The following is a 17,800-nucleotide window of genomic DNA, read 5'->3' on the forward strand; positions in this document are numbered from 1 at the left end:
AACCCCATGGACTGCAGCCTACCAGGCTCCTCTGTCCATGGGGTTTTCCAGGCAAGAGTACTGGAGTGGGGTGCCATTGCCTTCTCCCAAAGTTAAATAGAGGTGATGGCAATTGACTGAGCATGTTTGGAGAACAGGGCTGACATTATTTCCTTCCACTGCTCAACACAGCACTTCTCCTTCAGATAAGCCTAGCTCCTTTGAACCTCTAGCCCCTTCTCATCATTCAGGTCTAGGTATGAATATCAAGTGCCTTCACTGAGTGCCAATTCTAAATTGCTTCCTATCCCTCATTTTGTCCTAGAGGCACTTCCTGTATTTCTCTTTTCTTCATGGCATGTATCACAATCAGAAATTATTAATGTAGTTATTTCAATTATCTATTTGCTTCCTCCCTCTTTTATGCTGCTGACATCCCACAGATCCCTTTACAGGAGGTGCACGTACCCTGTAGGTGCCTTAACTGTTGGTTGACAACTCACAGCTGCCCCTGTGAATGACTGACTGAAATGAGAGGTGGGTGGGGGAAGAAGGGCACAAAAGATTGGCTCCTTGGCAGTAAGGAGCCCTAACTCTGTGGCACAATTGTGTACAGTTCCCTGAGATCTGAATAAAGCTAGTCTCCACCTGAGGCCACGTTCTTGCTTAGCTTTACCTTTTTTCCCTGCCCTGTCCTGCTTTCATCACTTCCCTAATAAATCCCTCAAAAAATTCTCGTCTCAAAAAAAAAAAAAAAAAAAATCTCAACTCAGGCTCTGCTTCTGGGAAATCTGACCCATGACACCCTTGGTTAGCTTCATGAGGGACTATTTTGCTCATCCCCCTGGAACATATTCTTTTCTTAGGTTCTGCTTATGACCTTCTCCCCATCTAAGAATAATGAGGGAATATCTTTGTCCCACCCTAAGAACAGCGCCTGGAACACAGTAGGCCCTCAGTAATTGTGTGCTGAATGAATACAGGGGTGTGCACTGGGGTCTGTTTTATAGCTTAGCTGATCTGGCCTAGAGGCATTGTGAGTCATAGCTAGTAAAAAGCAACTGAGTGGTTCAGAGATGGGGCCAGGCCTAGGACAGCAGCTTGGCATCTTCGACACATCCTCCAGGTGAGGCACGACATGTGAGGATTTATGGGGGAAGGGTCCTCTGGAAAGATGCAACCTCAAGGGTGGGCCTGGCTCTATCCTAAGGCCCTACGTGGTCTTCCAGAGACATGTCCCTGAACCACATCAAGGGGACAGTACTGCCCAGGTTTGTGTGAAAAATAAGCGTGTGTTGAATTAATGGAGACCTAACAGAGGGAACCCTGCCCCAGGGTTCTTTTCACTCTCCATGGAGCAAAGAGGAATTTAAAAGAAAACATAGTCCTCTTTCTCACATAACAGAATCAGCACTTATAGGAGTGAGGAAAAGGAGTATGGGACATGTCTGTTACCTGGACTTTAGTTTCCTTGAGCATGTAGTCTGCTTGGGATAAAAGTCACGCCCAGTCTGCACAACCACTGTTGGCTCAGGTCCTAAGCATATATGGGTCCTAGCCCATGGCACATGCCTCCACCGAACTGACTACAAGGGACTGTGATCTAAACACACACATCAGGCTTCCCAGATGGACCAGGAATATCTTGAGGGCAGGCACAGGCTATGCTTGGGACCCTCTACCCAAACCACAGCCTGGCACAAAGCAGATGTCAGTTCAAAGTTGTAAAATAAGTGACTGATAAGGGCAGTAACGCTGCTGGGTATGCTAGACGTCCACCAGATACTTTTCAGAATGTAGATCTAGCACTGCCTTTGTAGTCCTTCAGTAGCGCCCTCTAACCCACAGAAGGAAGCCTAAACTTTGGAGACTGCCTGTACAGCACCCTCACAGAGCGCCCTGGTCTCCCTTTCCAGCTTTCTACCCCAAGCTCTTCCTCACATGCACAACACTGGCAGCCCTTCATTCTGCCTAGAGGCTCTCCCTTATCCACCCCCAACGTACCTGTCAAAATTCCTGTGCATCTTTACTTGTCTCTGCTATCATTCCCTCCTTCCCTAAGGGCCTATTAACCCCTTCCAGCAGCCACTCAGCACTCAAGAGAGCAGGGGTGCTTAATCAGCCTATCTAGCCCCAAGACCCGAAAGTGGTCTTTGGAGATGTCTCCGGGAAGACTGCTGCTAGGCGAGTGGGCAGGGATGGACTCCTCAGTGGCCAGCAGCTTGTTAGCCCTGAGCACCGTCGCAGGCCTGAGCCCTGTCCACCAGGCCTCGTGGTTTTAGGGAACAGGGGCTGGAACAGCTCGCCTGAGCAGGCTGCTCACCCATACTCTTGCTCCCCAGCAGTGCCCCTGGCTCGCCTTTATCATTCTGGACATCGGGGCTTGAGAAGCAAGGGCGCAGCCCGAGTCACCCGGGTCCTCGTGGCTACGCTCCGGGCATCCGTGCGCCTGACAAGGTCCGCCCGGCCCTCGTCCTGGAGGCCTTTGGATGCCTGGGCTGGGGCTACACCAGCCGTCTGTGGGAGCAGCTGCGGCAGTTCTGGACCGACCACTGCTCGCGGCGCTTCTCACCGCGACGCCCGCCGCTGCGCCGCATCTCCTCCATGTCCACCTTCTACCTGTTGGACCACCAGACGCGCCAGGCGGAGCTGGGCCTCAGCTACGGCTCGCCCCGCACGCGCCTCAACGACGAGGCCTTCGTGTTCCGCGGCGGACGGTGGACCTCCGAAGGCCAGCCAGTGTGGTCGCGGCCGCAGCTGCCCTCGCAAACCATCGCGGGCTGGAAGGCACAGGTGCAACGAGTCAGGAGCCAAGTGCTGCTGGAGGAGAACAACTATCTGAAGCTGCAGCAGGAACTGCTTATGGACATGCTGACGGAGACCACAGCCCGAATGCACCTGCTGGAGAAGAAGCTCGACCACGAGGCAGGCCCAGGGGCCGCGCCGTGCTCCTGGCAGAGGAAGATGCGCAAGCGCGAAGGCGCGGGCAGCCTGCCCAGGCTCGAGCCGCGGGCTCTGGAGTCGCGGTGACGCAATAAAACCTGCGGCGCATGCGCACCTCGGTCATCACCTCGGGCGCGTCGCTTGGGACCTGGCGAGCATTGCGCACGCTGCGTGCGTTCAGGGAAGATCACTTCCGGCCTGTGGTGGACCGGGAACTCACCCACAGCCGGTCTCGGGAGAGTGCGATAGGGCTGTGTAGGAAGAGGTTTGCAGCCCGCTGGGAACGCGCAGTGGGAGCCAGGCTGGCAACAGGCAGTGTCTAGGGGGCGAGGATGGCAGGCGGTGAAAAGCAGTGACAGCGAAGGCTTTCTTGGCCTAAGGGACGGAGGAAAAAGTTCAGGCGGGGAAACCCCGGCTCAGGCACGGAGGGTGCGGTTGGGCGGGCGGGTCAAGGACCTTGCACTTGGCCCTTCCCTCCTTGAGGCGCTCCCTGGAGGGGTTTCAGCCCGAGTTCAGGATAGGAGTGTATTTTACGATCTGGAAACTGTTTTGAGACAGAAGCCTCTTGAAACTTTGGCCTCTGCCTCCCCATCCTGGCTGTATGGCTTTTAGTGAGACACTTTACCGGCTTCTTTCTAAAATGACTGGTCGGAGGTACAAATAAGCGCTCTCTGGAGCCAGCCATGGGATTTGCTCAATCCACTTTTTTACAGTTTTGTGTGAGTTGCCAACACGTACGAATCTGGAGATTTTGCATTAAAAATACAGATTTTCTGTGTTCTCCCGAAAACCCAGGAAATTTAGCCATCACGGACCTTGGTTTTGCCCAACAGCAATCGCCTGACTTGTGGCTGTCGTCACCTGGTCAGCTTCACTCGTTTCCTCCTATAGGTGTCCGATTTTTGAACTGCTTCTAGATCCGTTCCAGATGGGTGTTCTCTCTCCGAATATGGGGGCCCCCTCTCCGTGCCCAGGGTATCATACCAGGTGCCTTTCGTGAGTGTGTCGTACTTGTGAGTGATGTGGCTGCACAAGGAGCTGATGACACTGATCTTTGGTATCTGCAGCCTTTCCCCGGAATACAGACAGGCGATGTCAGCATCCAGTAAGTCCAGTAAGATTCCAAAACATTTCCCTAGAGCCACGTGAAATCTGTGAGAGAAGTGGGTGTCCTGCCTTACCCTAACTTGCTTTCAGGAGAAAGACTAGGGGTTACTAAACCATTACTTTGTACAAAATGGGGCCCAAACAACACAGAACATGTCAGTAGACATTAAGCTTAAAAATATTTCTTTTGAGTAGTACTCTTGTATTTTAATAATTCTGTATTTATATAGTTGTTCAGTCACCCAGTTGTGTCCAGCCCTTTGTGACTGCATGGACTGTAGCACACCAGGCCTCTCTGTCCCTCACTATCTCCTAAAGTTTGCCCAAGTTCATGTCCATTGCATCAGTGATGCCATCCAGCCATCTCATCTTCTGATGCCCTCTTTTCCTTCTGCCCTCAATCTTTCCCAGCATCAATGACTTTTCCAATGAGTGGGCTGTTTACATCAGATGACCAAAATACTGGAGCTTCAGTTTCAGCATCAGTCCTACCAGCGTATTCAGGGTTGATTTCCCTTAAGATTGACTGGTTTTATCTCCATGCTGTCCAAGGGACTCTCAGGAGTCTTCTCCAGCACCGTAGTTCCAAGACATCAATTCTTTAGCGCTCTGCCTTCTTTCTGATTCAACCCTACATGAACACTGGGAAGACCATAGCCTTGATCATATGGACTTTGTCAGCAATGTCTGTGCTTTTCAACACACTGTCTAGGTTTGTCATAGCTTTCCTATCAAGAAGCAAATGTCTTCTGATTTCATGGCTGCAGTCACCATCCATGGTGATTTTAGAGCCCAAGAAAAGGAAATCTGTTACTACTTCCACCTTTTCCCTCTCTATTTGCCATAAAGTAATGGGGCCAGATGCCATGAACTTAGTTTTTTTTAATATTTAGTTTTAAGCCAGCATTAATATTTTATATCAACATGGGTTAAAATATTTTGAATAGTTGTAGTGGTGACTTAAGATTTTCTTTGAGAATAACTTAGAAAATAAAAAATATGCAGAAAAGGAAATGAGAAGGGAGTCAAAACAATGCCCAAAGAGGGGGAAAACACAATATAAGGCACTGATGGAGAAACTAAGTGGAAGAAGCCAGATACACAGGACCACATGTATGATTTTGTTTATATAAAATATCCAGAAGAGGCAAATGCATAGCTGGTGGGGCGAGGGGAGTGGGAAGGAGGAAGTGGCTGCTTAACAGGAGCAGGCTTTCCTTTTGAGTTGAAAAATATTTTCGAGGTGTAATGGTTGTACAACATTGTAAATGTGGCACATTCTAAAATGTTGTACATTCTAAAAGCCACTGAATTGTACGTTAGTGACTTGTGTGAATTTTACTGCCATAAATTGTTTTTAAGGAGAAAAGTACGTTAAAACCTGAGATAAAAACTATTCAGTATGGGGAAATAGGAAAAATCATGAAGGTGATCTGAGAGTGCCTGAAGTCAAGGAATGTTGCTTTGGTCAGAGCACTTGAAAACAAATAGTTGATTCTCTAGAACAGAGAAAAGTATCTGCCCTGACAGAGCAGCAACAGACGGAGAGCCCTATGTTTAGGGAAGGGCATCCAAGTGGATAAAGGACCCAGATCAAATGGGGAGGATGATATTTTGAGATATCCGCCTTTGTTCTTTCTGCTCTGAAGTTTCAGCCCTTGACTAAGGCAGCAAGCTCGTTGCCCCGGGCAATGTGACAGAACTGAAAGTAGGAACAAAGGACTTTTTGTGGCTTTCTTCTTCTACAGCTCACTTGTGTCTGACTCTTTGCAAGTCCATGAAATTCTCCAGGCCAGAATACTGGAGTGGGTAGCCTTTCCCTTCTCCAGGGGATCTTCCCAACCCAGGGATCAAACCCAGGTTTCCCACATTGCAAGCAGACTATTTACCTACTTTCCTTTCCTTTCTTCTACAGCTCAGAACTCTGGGGAACAGCTTTGCAAAAATATTTTATGGGCTTGAGGAAAGAGGTGGAAAAGGCTGTACATTTGTCTACAGCAAGAGGAAAGATGAAGGGAAATGGAAGTAGAGATCCTGGGAGGTCTTCCATCATGGAAAAAAGTCCTTCCTTGATCCTACATTACCTTCCAGCTACTGCCCCATTTCTCTGCTTTCCTTGTTACTAAACTCCCCAAAGTTGTTTATGTTCACTGTCTTCAATTCCTCCCCTTCCTCTTTGCTCTTAGTTCCCCTCAGCTTTGAATCCCACCTCCAATGCTTCCCAGCCCACTCTTGTCAGGATAACGCTGACTCCAGTCCTGGTAAGGCCTCTGGCCAGTTCTCCTTCCTCATCTAGGCCCATCAGCAGCATTTCTTACAGTGGACTCCTTGTCTTCCCTAGGCTTCTAGGGCACTACCCTCTTCTGATTTCTCTCCTACCTCACAGTCGCTCCTTCTCAGTGTTTTGCTGATTTTACTCACTTCCTTCAGGTGTCTACTTAAATGTCACCTTTTCAGTGAAGTTTTCCCTAACGACATTATTTTAAAAGAATGTACATTCTCCCCACACCCAACAAAACCAGCACTGCTCACCCTCGTTTCTTGCTTTGTTTTCTAGCCTTTGTCACCACTTAACATGCTATATATTATATTTTGTCAATCTCCCTCCACCCGCTCTGCCCCAACTGGAGTAAGTTTCACGTGTGCATGCTTGTGTGTGCGTGCGTCCTCAGTCACTCAGTCATGTCCTTTGTTTCCCTGTGGACTGTAGCCCACCAGGCTCTGTCCATGGGATTTCCCAGGCAAGAATACTGGAGTAGATTGCAATTTCCTTCTCCAGGGGATCTTTCGAGTGCGGGGATCGAATCCATGTCTCCCGTGGCTACTGCATTGGTAGGCAGTTTCTTTACCATTGAGTCAAAGGTTTTTTCCTGTATTTTTCCTTTGTATCTTAGTGTAGTAAGTGCCTTTCTGCTTCCAGGCTTTCTCCTAAGCCTCAGCAGCTCTCTCAACCCACAAATGTAGCCTGAGAATGTAGGAGACTTAATACCTTCTGGGGCAACCTCCAGTAGAAGGCAGATACCAAAACACACTTTATTGAACTTTCCTTCTATTTTCCTCACTCCTTCTCTCTCAGTTCCTGGGATCATCTACCAAATAAACTGCACCCAAGTTCTAAGCTTAGGTTTTGCTTTTATGGAGATTGAAGCTAAGACAATTAGTAGGAAGTAGCACTAGAAGGACTCCAGTACTCTTGCTTGGAAAATCCCATGGACGGAGGAGCCTGTTAGGCTGCAATCCATGGGGTCGCTAAGAGTCGGACACGACTGAGCGACTTCACTTTCACTTTTCACTTTCATGCATTGGAGAAGGAAATGGCAACCCACTCCAGTGTTCTTGCCTGGAGAATCCCAGGGACGGGGGAGCCTGGTGGGCTGCTGTCTATGGGGTCACACAGAGTCAGACAGGACAGAAGTGACTTAGCATAGCATAGCACTAGAAGGCAGGCCATATGGAAAGGAATCTACAACTAGATCACCCACCATTCAAAAGGCAACAGAGACCTCTCACCACTGTTGGTGAGTAGGATGCTAGTAACCCCTGGCATAAGACTCTTTGGTAGACTGGAAGGAGATAGAAGTTGAAGGGAAAGTTTGGCTTATATAGTTAGTAGCTTGGGCACTTGAAAGATATAAAGGCAGCTGTAATTACAAGGATTATGAAAGTGGTTAACTTTTCCAAATTGCCTTAGAAAATTTGAAGAAAAAATGAAAGGCTCTTAGCCCACTCCACTCAGGGCATGATATGAAAGCCAGAAAGTCTCCCAAGGCAACGTGTAATGAAATGCTCACTTCTGTGGCCAGGAAGTAAGTGTGATGAAAACAAGGCTCAAGGCTTAATCAAGGGCAACAGAGCTGCAGAGGAGAGCTGTGCATCCTTAATAGCTTTCCTGTACTAAATTCAAGCCTTTTAAAGAGAAGGAATGGGACCCTAAGGCCTGGCATGGGGATATTTGGGTGGATATATCAAAGAACCTTGAACCCTCAGAGCTCCTAAACCCTTTGGCTAGCATCAGCTACTATTTTGCTTGATAGAAAAGAACAGCCTTATTTTTCCTGGAGATGGTACAACAATCTCACCGAGGTAGACGAGGTAGACATCTTATAAAACAATGCTAATCCTTATGAAGCTCCACCTCTCATTGCCGTTAGACCAGTAACTAGTATTGAGTCTCAGCATACCCAAGCCATGAAGCACAGTCCCTACTTGATTACCAAAGGTTGCAGGACATGTCTAACCACAGGACCTCTGGGGTAACGGACAAGGGAGGGGATCTTGAGGGTAACTGATGGGGGTGAGAAGGTATATAAGACTGGGTAGGAAGTTGATTGGAGAAGGCAATGGCAACCCACTCCAGTGTTCTTGCCTGGAGTATCCCAGGGACAGAGGAGCCTGGTGGGCTGCTGTCTATGGGGTCGCACAGAGTCGGACACGACGGAAGAGACTTAGCAGCAGCAGCAGGAAGTTGATTGCAATGGAAGCATTTCCCATGACTCAAGATGTAATGTTCTGCCAAGAACACCCAGAACTCATTCTAATGTGCTGCTGATGACTCTGGTAACTTGGACATGATGGTAGTCTAAGGTCAGTGAGGTGGAGATGCCAGAATTGCCTTGGCTGAGCTCTTTAAATGGGTCTGAAGGCTACAGGGAAGTGGAAATATCAGAATGAGTTTATTACATGAGACCAGAAGATTCACCGTTTTGACTGTCCTCTGGGAGCTTCCCAGAGGATGCTCCTTTGGCTAAGGCAGAAGAAATATGACAGTGGTTGGGCAGGGGGGTTGGTGGGGGTGGGGGGTGGGCATTGCTTCATTTAGAAGGTGTTGATGGCTGTCCCCAGTAGGCCTGGTTTGAAAGCAGGAAATGCTGCTGTGGAACTGGGCTCCTTGGTGTCACTGGGGATGATGGGATTCAGGAATGGCATTTAACCATTCCAGACGGTGACTTTTACCAATCAGAAGCCAGGGGGGCATTTTAATCATACTTTGCACAAGATTGGAGTGGTAAGTTGGGGGCCCTTGCTTCTACAAGATCTGTGGTAATGATGGTAATCGGGACAGTGTTCTTGGGTGCAAAATAAATGGGCAGCCAATGGAGGCAGAGAATAAGTGATAGAAAGCGTGGGGAACAAGGATGAGACGTGCCAGCAGGGATCTGACAGTCTTGCTATTAAAAAAGCCTCACTTAATATTAGATCAGTATTTAGATACATCCTAGGAAAGGTGGGTAAGAAATGCTCCAAATAGACACGTTTTTCCATCACTGCAGTAGAGTGGCAGGTTTGACATACAAATTGAGTTATTGAAAAACACTTAAAAACCAGATATCTTCCATACCCAAGAACATGGAGCAAGATCTGTGCCGGGATCCTTCATATTGCATATTGAGTGCATATTGCATATTGCATATTGAGTGCAGCACTTTCCATAGCATCATCTTTCAGGATCTGGAATAGCTCAACTAGAGTTTTATCACTGCTGGGAGCCAGCGTGAGGAACTCCGCCCATGGCAAAGGTCATGAGGAAGGAGGCTCGGCACACGCAAAGGCAGGATCGAGTCTCGGGAGTCCCCCTGGAAATTCTCGAGCATCTACCCCCAAAACCAGAGTCTGCCTACTTTCTGCTTTGTGCTCTCACGTACACCTCTGACTTTACGGGGGGCTGTCCCCCACTACCTCTCTCTGAAAAAAAGAGTTAACTTACAGCTCCAGTTAATAATTCCTGGGTGTGACTGTTTCAACCTACAAACTCCTTTGGAAGTCCTCTAGCCTGCCTGAATAGGTTTTTCCGGCCACATGTGATTGCTCAGAGCCTCCCAACTGTGAGAGGCATGAGATGTTCTGAACTGTCTGAATACAGATTCCTTTGAGCAGTTAAAAGATTGATTAGAAATTGTATTGGTGAAGGGTTTTTCACTTGTTGGGCCAATGTTTGCTGCTAAGTTTCCATATCCCTTACCTGCTGTGTCCCTGGCAGTGTATTGATTAATACAATTGGTGTAAGTAGTAGCTTTAATGTTTGTAATCTTGGACCCTTGAGTTAATTCTTTTTCTTGTTACAGCCCACCACACCTTTGCCCTATAGGAATGCAACTTTAATGCTTTTGGAGGGTGGCGCCTGACTAGTCACCTTTAGAGAAAAATAAGTTTTCTGAAGAAAGGGTCTTAAAATGTTAACAGGCCTCTGGGCCAGAAGATGATGCAAATCACCTAAACTTTTGCATATGATAAGTGTTCAGGAAGAAAGCCTGGCTTACTGCATGACTCTACCCCTTCCCCCATTATCCTCTATGCATAACTTAAGGTATAAAAACTACTTTGGAAAATAAAGTGTGGGCCTTGTTCACGGAAACTTGGTCTCCCCATGTTGTTCTTTCTCTCACCTTCTGGCTGAATTATTCAGCCTCTTTTCTCCCCTGAATTTCCTCACTGAGCTATCCTTATTTCAGCCTCTTTTCTCCACTGAATTTCCTCATTGAGCTATCCTTATTCTATTACTCTTTATATCCTTAATTAACGTTTAATTAAGCAGTTGTTTCCTGATCCTCGCCGACAGCGTCCCCGCTTCGAATTCCCTGGATCCACCAGGGCTGGACCCCGGCAGATCGGTACCAACCACAGATATCAACAAGGAGACGGGACAGTGTGAGATGCTGATGTATGCCATGCAGAGAAATGAATGTGACAGTGACTAACCTAATTCAGACCTTCTGTGGATGTCTTAGTTCAGGCTGCTATAACAAAATTTCATAGACTGCGGGGAGGGGCTTATAAACAACTAAAATTAGTTTCTCATAGCTCTAGAGGGTAGATATCTTAGATCAGGGTGCCAGCATGATTAAGTGGGGCCCTCTTGCAGATAGCCAACTTCTTGTATCCTCACATGGCAGAGAGCAGAGTTGGGAAGCTAGCTCTCTTGTGACCCTCATAAAGGCCCTAATCCCATCATGTGGGCTCCATGTCATGATTTCATCTAATCTGAACCATCTCCTAAGGCCCCATTTCCTAATTCCATCATATTGCAGGGTAGGGTTTTGACATATGCTATGGACACGTTCAGTCCTCAACAGGAGGCAAATCCCAGAACTGGAATCAAGCCCAGCAGGCAGCAGTGATGAGACCAGCACCTCTACCTGCAGCCACAGTGCTCTCCACTTAACCCAACCCATCAGTCCAGGTGATAAATGGCAGCTGGGCTAGGTAAAAACATCAGTGGTTTCGCTTTTACAAGATGAAGAGTTATGAGGATGGATGGTGGTGACGACTGTACAACAATGTGAATATGTATGTTTAATACCACCAAACAGAACTCTGAAGAATGATTAAGATAGTAAATTTTTTGTCATGTGTATTTTATCATAATAAAAAAAATTGTGGTGACTGTGTAGAGATTGGGAGCTGGAATAGAATATTAGCTAAAGGAGCATAAGAAGCAAGCAAAACAGCTCTTAAGAAGAAAAGCAATCTGAAAAAGAGTATGTGACCACAAAACAACCTGCAAATCCCAGGATAGAAGTGCTTTCTAGAATACATGTAGGATAAAAGGAGGGAGGAGCAGAATGTGACTTCCAAGCAGGTGTAGAAAATGGTCATGTGTTTGGGAGAGCCAAGGCATTGGCCTTGCATTGGTTAGGTTGGGGCTATGCCCTCTTGCCTTTTGGGACCCAGCTGACCTGTTGGGCCTCCCTGATAGTTCAGTTGGTAAAGAATCCGCCTTCAATGCAGGAGACCCTGGTTCAATTGCTGGGTTAGGAAGATCCACTGGAGAAAGGGATAAGCTACCCACCCCAGTATTCTTGGGCTTCCCTTGGGGCTCAACTGGTAAAGAATCCACCTGCAATGCGGGAGACCCGGGTTCGATCCCTGGGTCAGGAAGATCCCCTGGAGAAGGGAAAGGCTACCCTCTCCAGTATTCTGGCTTGGAGAATTCCATGGATTGTGTAGTCCTTGGGGTCGCACAGAGGCGGACACGACTAAACAACGACTTCACAGTTCATCTAGGGTGTTCCCCAGAAAACCACCCGTTTCCCCTGTGTCTGGCTTTCTCTGCTTTTCCTGTTCCCATCTAGCTTAGCTCTGAACAGCCTCCTGTTGTCACTTACCATTGCTCCTGCCTCCCCCACCAGTTTCACGTGTCTCCTACCTCGTACTCCTGGGGCCACTCCTACCAAGACTGCTCTCCTCTAGTCAGTCTGTGCGTGGCCTTGCCTGCCTTTGATTTTCAGACATGTCTAGGACATGGAGCAGATCACTCAGAAGCCGGTGCCCACGGGTGTTCTGTGTACATCTGCACATGTGTGGGTGGGATTACCACAGAAGTCCGTGGCAACCAGAGGGGTTGGGCAGGGACCAAAGGCCCACAGAGCATGCTTGGTCACTAGGAATGGTGCTGACAGAGAGGGAGGTGGCCTTGCATGGGACCAGGAGCAGGAGTGGGCTAGGGCAGGAATCAGTACCAGCTGTCTCTGGAGCACAGTTTAGGAACCTTGGTTCCTGCCTGCTTGGGAGGCACCACCGGTGGTGTGTCTGCTGCTTTCTGTCCTCTCCTAATATACTGCACCTGCTGCTGCTGCTGCTAAGTCGCTTCAGTCGTGTCCGACTCTGTGCGACCCCATAGACGGCAGCCCACCAGGCCCCGCAGTCCCTGGGATTCTCCAGGCAAGAACACTGGAGTGGGTTGCTATTTCCTTCTCCAATTCATGAAAGTGAAAAGTCAAAGTGAAGTCGCTCAGTCGTGTCTGACCCTTCGCGACCCCATGGACTGCAGCCCACCAGGCTCCTCTGTCCATGGGATTTTCCAGGCAAGAGTGGAGTGCCATCGCCTTCTCTGAATATACGGCACCTACAGAAGTTTAACAATACTGTAGTATCATCAGTCTGTTTTCACCTGATCCATGTCCGACCTAGCTCTAATCATCCAGGGCTGGCTTGAAGTAAGGGAAACAGGCTCATGGGACTTCTGTGTATTCAACAGGGACTAGGGGTGGGTTTGGAACTTTGAGATCCATGTCCTGGGGTCATAGCAATGGTCCCACAACTCTCCAGAGAGAAAGTAAAGGCAAGTCAATGGCTTGGGGTGCAGCCTCTGTGTAGCATAAAAAGTGAAAGGCAGATAGGGGAGTGGGGCCTAACCCTTGAGCCATAAGCAGACCTATAAACATATCAGCTAGTTACAATGAATGGACATTATTTGGTTCCTGACTTCAAGCAAACAAAACAACAAAAAAACCCACTACCAAAACAAGGAATGCAAAACAATAAGGGAAGGACTAAAAACAGACTGAATATTTGATAAAATTACAGAATTGCTAGGAAATTGCCTGGTGGTCCAGTGGTTGAGACTCAGCACTTCCACTGTTGGGCACCTGCATTTGATCTCTGGCTAGGGAACTAAGATCTCACAGGCTACACGGTATGACCAAAAAAAAAGAAAAAAGAATTGCTGAATTTTTGTAGGTGTGATATATAAGCATTAGATTATTTTTAAAAATCTTCTTTAAGAACAATTTACTGGCGTATTTACAGATTAAAAAGAAAAGATGTCTGGAATTGTTTCCAAAGTCTTGGAGTGAGTAGGTATAGTGGGTAAATGTATAGATGAAAAAGATTTGGTCTTAAGTGTTATGCAAGCTGGGTGATGGGTACATGAGGGTTCATCAGACTGTTCTCTAATTTTGTGTATAACTGATATTTTCTGTAATAAATTTCTTTTCAAAGGAATGAAAAAGGAAGCCTTAATTTTCCTTGTAACCATTACAGAGGTTTAATTAGAAATTAGAAATCTCCTCACAAGAAAAATACCAAGCCCGGATGTCTGCATAGGCAGGCTCCACCAAACTGTCAAGGAACGGATCATTCCAACCGTAAAAGAACAAACTTATCTGGGGAACAGAAAGAGAACATTCCTCAGCTTTGAGGTCAAAACCAGCCAAGGACTGTATGCAAAAGAAAACCACAGGCCATTCTCACCAGAAGACAGAACCAGTTAAACTAGAAGTTATAAATAAAAGATAAATGCAAAGTTTCCCAAGAATTAACAAATTCATCAGTGCATTCAAATTACAATGTCATTATTAAACTTAATTTATCCCAGGTATACAAAGATGAATTAATGTTAGAAAATCTATAAATGGAATATACCATATAAACAAATTAAAGGAGAAAATGTGTAGGATAATCTCAATAGATGCCAAAAGTGTATTTGATAAATACTTTGCGCTCATGTGTGCTCAGTCGCTCAGTTTTATCCAGTTCTTTGCAACCATGTAGACTGTAGCCTGCCAGGGTCTTCTGTCCATGGAATTTTCCAGACAAGAATACTGGAGTGGGTTGCCATTTTTTACTCCAGGGAATCAGACTGGAGTCTTCTGTGTCTCCTGCATTGGCAGGCAGATTCTTTATCACTATCTCATCATAAACTAAAAACAGAAATAAATTTCTAATTTGATGCAATATATCCTCCAAATTCTTACAACATTCATTGTTTTTAAAATTTTAAGTATTATTTATTATCTCATCTACTTTTTGTAAACAACTGCATATATTTAAAGTATATAATCAGATGAGTTTGGCTTATGTATATACCCGTGAAACCAACAGTACAATCAAGTCATGAATATATTCATTACCCCCAAACTTCTTTGTGTTCCTCAGTAATTCTTCCGTCCTACCCCTCCCCCAGGACGCTACTACTCTACTTTTCGTCACATATAGATAATTAATAGTTTTTATTTTTAAGAAATTTCTGCAAATGGATTTATTCAATATGTACTAAAAAAAAAAAAAAAAAACCCTCTCTACTTTCTGTACACCAGCATTCCTTTTTACAGTGAGTGATATTCCATTGTATGGAAATACCACAATTTGCTTATCTATTCACCTATCGGTAGAAATTTGGGTTTTCCCTAGTTTTGGGCTATTAAAAAAAAAAAGCTGCCAAGAACATTTGTGTACAAGCCTTTCTGTGGACGTGTTTTTTTTCTTTTTTTTTAAAAAAAATTTATTTTGTTTTGGTGTATAGCTGCTGATAGTTTCAGGTGAAGAACAAAGGGACCGTACATAATATATCTACTCTCCCCTAAGCTCCCCTGCCATCTGAGGACATGTATTTTCATTTCTCTTGAGTATGCTAATTCTGTGTCTAAATTTTTGAGGAAGTCAGGCTATTTTCCAAAGCAGTCATTTTACATTCCTACCAGTAATGTATGAAAATTCCAGTTTCTCCACATTCTCATCAATACTTGTTATTTTCTGTGTTTTTTTAATCAGTGGACGAAATCTCAAAAAATCACTATCCATACTCCTCTGAGGCTATGGCTGTGCTTACTAAGACTGCAGAGAAATCAATCCGACTAATTCTATACTGATTAAATTAAAAATTGTGTGCACATTTATATGTTTCCAGAGACAGAACTGTGAAGCAAGGTATGTACATATATGTCTAGCTATACCCCCTGTACCTTCTACCGTGATCCTTCCTCCCCATCTAGGTAAATGTTTATATTAAAATTTTAAATATACTTCTGTTGTTTCTATTTGAAAATACAAGCATATATACTTGCATTTCTTTTCTTTCTTGGATACTGCAGCATATGGTAAAATCCTGTAAAGCCTGTTTGTAAAGTCAGGCTACTCAAAATGGCTGTTCTTTTGCCCTCTGTACATTCCCTGCTTGACCAGTCCTTGCTTCACATACCCCCTACTCACCTGACTATCCATTCCTCTTAATCATAGGGCTTGGTTAGTAGCGGCCTACGTGCTTGTTGCCTGCCCCAGTCACTGCTTTCCCTGGTCACTGATGAACCAACCTAATGTCAATTCCCCCTTATCTACAGTATTCTCCTTCTCCCCTCGGAAGTGAAGACTGCTATTCCTGTCTTTCTTCCCTCTGCTGCACACAGTGGGATGTTGCTCCAGGACTTTGCTTGAGACTTTTAAGATTCCCTACCCAATAAATTGTTGATGTTTCTGTCACTGTCGCTGGGCTCTTTCTTTAGGCTCATGGCTGGGCAATTACAAGACTTGTAGGCCTGTGGGTTACAGCCCAACACCTTTACTTTTTTCACTGAATGACCTATCCTGCAGGTAATGCCTCAGCAATACATAGATACTCCTTTTTCCCTTTCATAGCTGCAGTGATATTCTATTGGATAAAAGTGAAAGTTGCTCAGTCGTCTTCAACTCTTTGCAACCCCATGGACTGTACAGTCCATGGAATTCTCTAGGCAAGAATACTGGGGTGGGTAGCCTTTCCCTTCTCCAGGGGATCTTCCCAACCCAGGGATCGAACCTAGGTCTCCCACATTGAGGGCAGATTCTTTACCAGCTGAGCCACAAGGGAAGCCCAAGAATACTGGAGTGGGTAGCCTGTCCCTTCTCCAGGGGATCTTCCTGACCCAGGAATCGAACCGGGGTCTCCTGCATTGCAGGCAGATTCTTTACCAACTGAGCTATCAGGGAAGCCCATTCTATTGGGTAAGGGTTCCATAATCTATTTCACTACATATTTAATGTTTAGACTTTTCTTGTCTCTTTTAAAATTGTGATGAAATACGTGTAAAATTTACCATCTTAACTTTTTAAAATGTATAGTTCAGTGGCGTGAAGTACATTCATCTTCTTGTGCAACTGTAACCACCATCTATTTCGAGAACTATTTTCATATCGCAAAGCTGAAATTCTGGGACTTCCTTGATGATCCAGTGGTTAAGAATCCACCTACCAATGCAGGGGACACTGGTTCAATCCCTGTTCTGGGAAGATTCCACATGCCGCAGGACAATTAAGCCCAGGTGCCACAGCTACTGAGCCCGTGCCCCACAACTAGTGAAGTCCACTCACCCTAGAGCCTGTGCTCTGCAGCAAAAGAAGCTGGTGCACTTCAGCTGGAGAGCAGCCCTTGCTTGCTGCGACTAGAGAAAGCCCACGCGCAGCAACAAAGACACAAGCACAGCCAATAAATTAAATAGATAAAATTATGTAAAAAAAAAAAAACCCTGAAATTCTGTAGCCATTAGACAATAACTTTCCATTTCTCCCTCCTCCTCCCAGCCCTTGGTAACTATCATTCTATTGATACTTTCTGTTTCTATGAATTTGTCTAAGTACCTTATGTAAGTGGAATCATACAGTATTTATCCTTTTGTGACCGGCTTATTTCACTTATCACAATGTCCTCAAGAGTCATCCATGTTGCAGCATGTGTAAGAATTTCCTTGCTTTTTAAGGTTCAGTAATGGTCTGTTGTGGAGAAGGCAATGGCAACCCACTCCAGTACTCTTGCCTGGAAAATCCCATGGACAGAGGAGCCTAGTAGGCTGCAGTCCATGGGGTCGCTAAGAGTTGGGCATGACTGAGAGACTTCATTTTCACTTTGCACTTTCACGCATTGGAGAAGGAAATGGCAAGCCACTCCAGTGTTCTTGCCTGGAGAATCCCAGGGACGGGGGAGCCTGTTGGGCTGCCATCTATGGGGTTGAACAGAGTCAGACACGACTGAAGCAACTTAGCAGCAGCAGCAGCAATGGTCTGTTGTATGGCCACACCACATTTTGTTTATCCATTCATCTGGTTGTGTGGGTTGCTCCCACCTTTTGGCTATTGTGACTAATGCTGCATGACTATGGGTGTGCAAATATCTCTTTGAAACTCTGCTTCCAATTCTTTAGAGTACACACCCAGTTGAAATGCTGGGTCATAAAGTAATCCTATGCCATTTTTTTTTAAGGAACCACTATTTTCCATAGTGGTTGTATCATTTTACATTCTCACC

General features: G+C 45.9%; 1 protein-coding gene across 2 annotated transcripts; it reads left to right on the plus strand.

Annotated features, from left to right (window-relative positions):
- Positions 1–1,030: 1,030 nt before the first annotated feature.
- On the plus strand, positions 1,031–3,032 carry CBY3 (chibby family member 3). 2 transcript variants are annotated; one of them, XM_059888489.1, is made up of 2 exons: positions 1,031–1,105; positions 2,322–3,032. In XM_059888489.1, the coding sequence occupies exons 1-2, from the start codon at positions 1,056–1,058 to the stop codon at positions 3,007–3,009; spliced, it is 738 nt and encodes a 245-aa protein (XP_059744472.1). In that variant the 5' UTR covers positions 1,031–1,055; the 3' UTR covers positions 3,010–3,032. The 2 variants fall into 2 exon arrangements, with proteins under 2 accessions (XP_059744472.1, XP_059744473.1); XM_059888490.1 differs by having other exon boundaries at positions 2,325–3,032.
- Positions 3,033–17,800: the final 14,768 nt, after the last annotated feature.

The sequence above is a fragment of the Bos taurus genome, chromosome 7 (assembly GCF_002263795.3).
Source record: "Bos taurus isolate L1 Dominette 01449 registration number 42190680 breed Hereford chromosome 7, ARS-UCD2.0, whole genome shotgun sequence".
Classification (NCBI taxonomy): Eukaryota; Metazoa; Chordata; class Mammalia; order Artiodactyla; family Bovidae; genus Bos; species Bos taurus.